At 45.0% G+C, this 2249-nt stretch overlaps 1 protein-coding gene across 1 annotated transcript; it reads right to left on the bottom strand.

Annotated features, from left to right (window-relative positions):
- Positions 1-1285: 1285 nt before the first annotated feature.
- Positions 1286-2046, bottom strand: LOC125506056 (protein PELPK1-like). Its single transcript, XM_048670932.1, has one exon. The coding sequence runs from the start codon at positions 1970-1972 to the stop codon at positions 1556-1558; it is 417 nt and encodes a 138-aa protein (XP_048526889.1). The 5' UTR covers positions 1973-2046; the 3' UTR covers positions 1286-1555.
- Between the last annotated feature and the right edge of the window lie 203 nt (positions 2047-2249).

Raw genomic sequence — 2249 nt, 5'->3', positions numbered from 1 at the left:
TTATGTTGTGTTCAGTGACACCGTGGAGTAACACAACGCAACTGTATCGTTTCCTATTTCTATTTTTGCAAATCTCACATTCGTCTGTAAGAATAATATCATGAATTAGTACTATTTGGGACGTGCTTGCTACAATGTCGCAACTGAGCGATGCCGCATGCCTAAAGGTATGGGCCGAGTGAGTAGGGAGTGTAGGACATGCCACCGTTTTCTCTGTCGCAACTGTTGCTTACCCTCTATTTTTCTGTTCCTGTGTGATCAATCTGTCCAGCGACATTTCTGGAGTAAAACCATGCAAATGCAGCGGGATCTTTGTTGTAAATTTCTTTACCAGCTTTGCTGCAATGCCTGAACTTACAGTGTCTTTTCTTTGGCGGGTAACAGCGTCCTCCATGGGCTTGTATGCATTTGATTACCTTGGTTTTATATCGCTTGATTACCTTGACTTTGCATAGCAAAGTACATGAAGTTCTTTGAATACGGTCTTTTTTTATCTTTATTAGGTAGAGTCAGCCTTGCTAACATATAAAAAATGGTCTTCCATCTCAACGGGCAACCATGGCATCGAGAAGAAACACAAAGAACTAGGTGTTGTTTCTTCCAAATTTGTTGCCTTTTACCAGGCTTTTCGGGCTCTTAGTGGGTCATGAGATGCCTTTGTATCATGCCGCAGGGATCACATTAGTTCTTCTCATTTTCAAAGTATACAGAATGGCTAGGAACATATTTCCTCCAACACCACTTTTTCCAAATCTCAACGCAGTCTTTTGTCAATGGATGGACATGATAACTCGTGTATCGCTTGCGCAGGTACAAATGCATTTCCCCAGAATGTTTGTGTTTATTTTTATTTGTTTTCAAAAGGGTTTTAGTAACTTATCTTTATTTAATTTTTCATTCGTCTTTTTGTTTATCATGCGTGGAAATAAATTGCGTATTTTCACTTTTTGGGTGCAATTAACTTTTTTTTTTGTGCATTTCCGTTTTGTTGGGTGCAGTTACACTGTTGTATGGTTCAATTATATTTTTTGCAAAAAATGTACTTTTATGTTTTGTTTCAATTTTTTGTTGTACTTTACTATTTGTGCAACTACACATTTTGTCTAACTACACTCTCTTATGCAATTTGGACTGTTTTTAGTAATTGCAGTTTTTGGTGCAATTGCACCTTTTTGTAGAGATGTTTTTTTTTCTTTGCAGGATTAGAGATGATTTTCCGAGTAACTGGGAGGGAAGAGACAATGTAACATCACTCGTTAACTTAGTTATGCAAGACAAGTATAACTTACCTGCAAATAGTAATTTGTATATTTAAGAAGATCAATAAATACATACGATGGGACAAAACGCTCAACATTCAAACACTACCAATACACATACTATTGAGACGTAAAAAAAAGAGGCAATAATTACTGGTACTATGATACATAGCATATAAAACACCGAGCTTGCATGTAAGAAGATGTACGTCGTGTCCACGGAGTGACCTGACGCCACACTCAGATGAACGGCGCCCTATTGTGGACAGGGCGAGAGCACCGCCGCGTGGGCGCGTCTACGCTGACGGGGGTGGTGCCGCGAACGGCATAGGCACATTCACATTCGGGACAAAGGGCAACGGCGGCAGGGTCACCTTGGGCACGACAATGGCGGGCATCGGCGCCATCGTCACCTGCGGCACGGTGGGGAGGGTGACCTTGGGCATGGGCGGGAGGACCGCCTTGGGCACGACGATGGAGGGCATGGGTGGCAGCGTCACCTGCGGCACGGTGGGCAGGGTGACCGACGGCATTGGTGGCATCAGGGTGACCGTGTCCGTGGGCACGGCCGGCAGGCCAGGGACGGCGCTAGCAGCCGGAGCGGCAGCCGCCGGCGTAGTGTCGGTCAGGTTGCGGGCGGCGTGGCACGTGCTGCCGGCGAGGAGGAGCGCGCACGCCATGAACATGGCCAACATGCTCGCGTTGGAAGCCATATAGCTAGAACTAGCGGACGTACTGTTGAGAGATGGTTTTCTCTCTCGTGTGTAGCAGGTGACTGCTAGATGTTGCTTCTGCTCTGATTATGGGTCAATACCGGGCAATTTATACAGTTCAAAGTGATCGCGTGATTAGGTGGGTTGTTGACCCGATTGAGAATGTCTGTGCGTGCATGTTCGATTTGCTCAACCGTCTTTGATGAAGAGCTGTGCCGACGCTGCAGTTTCGATTTGCTCAACCGTCTTTGATAATTAGTCTACCATAATTTCTCAT

Source organism: Triticum urartu, chromosome 5, assembly GCF_003073215.2.
Source record: "Triticum urartu cultivar G1812 chromosome 5, Tu2.1, whole genome shotgun sequence".
In the NCBI taxonomy this organism is placed as follows: domain Eukaryota; kingdom Viridiplantae; phylum Streptophyta; class Magnoliopsida; order Poales; family Poaceae; genus Triticum; species Triticum urartu.
This window is presented reverse-complemented; position numbering and strand designations above follow the sequence as displayed.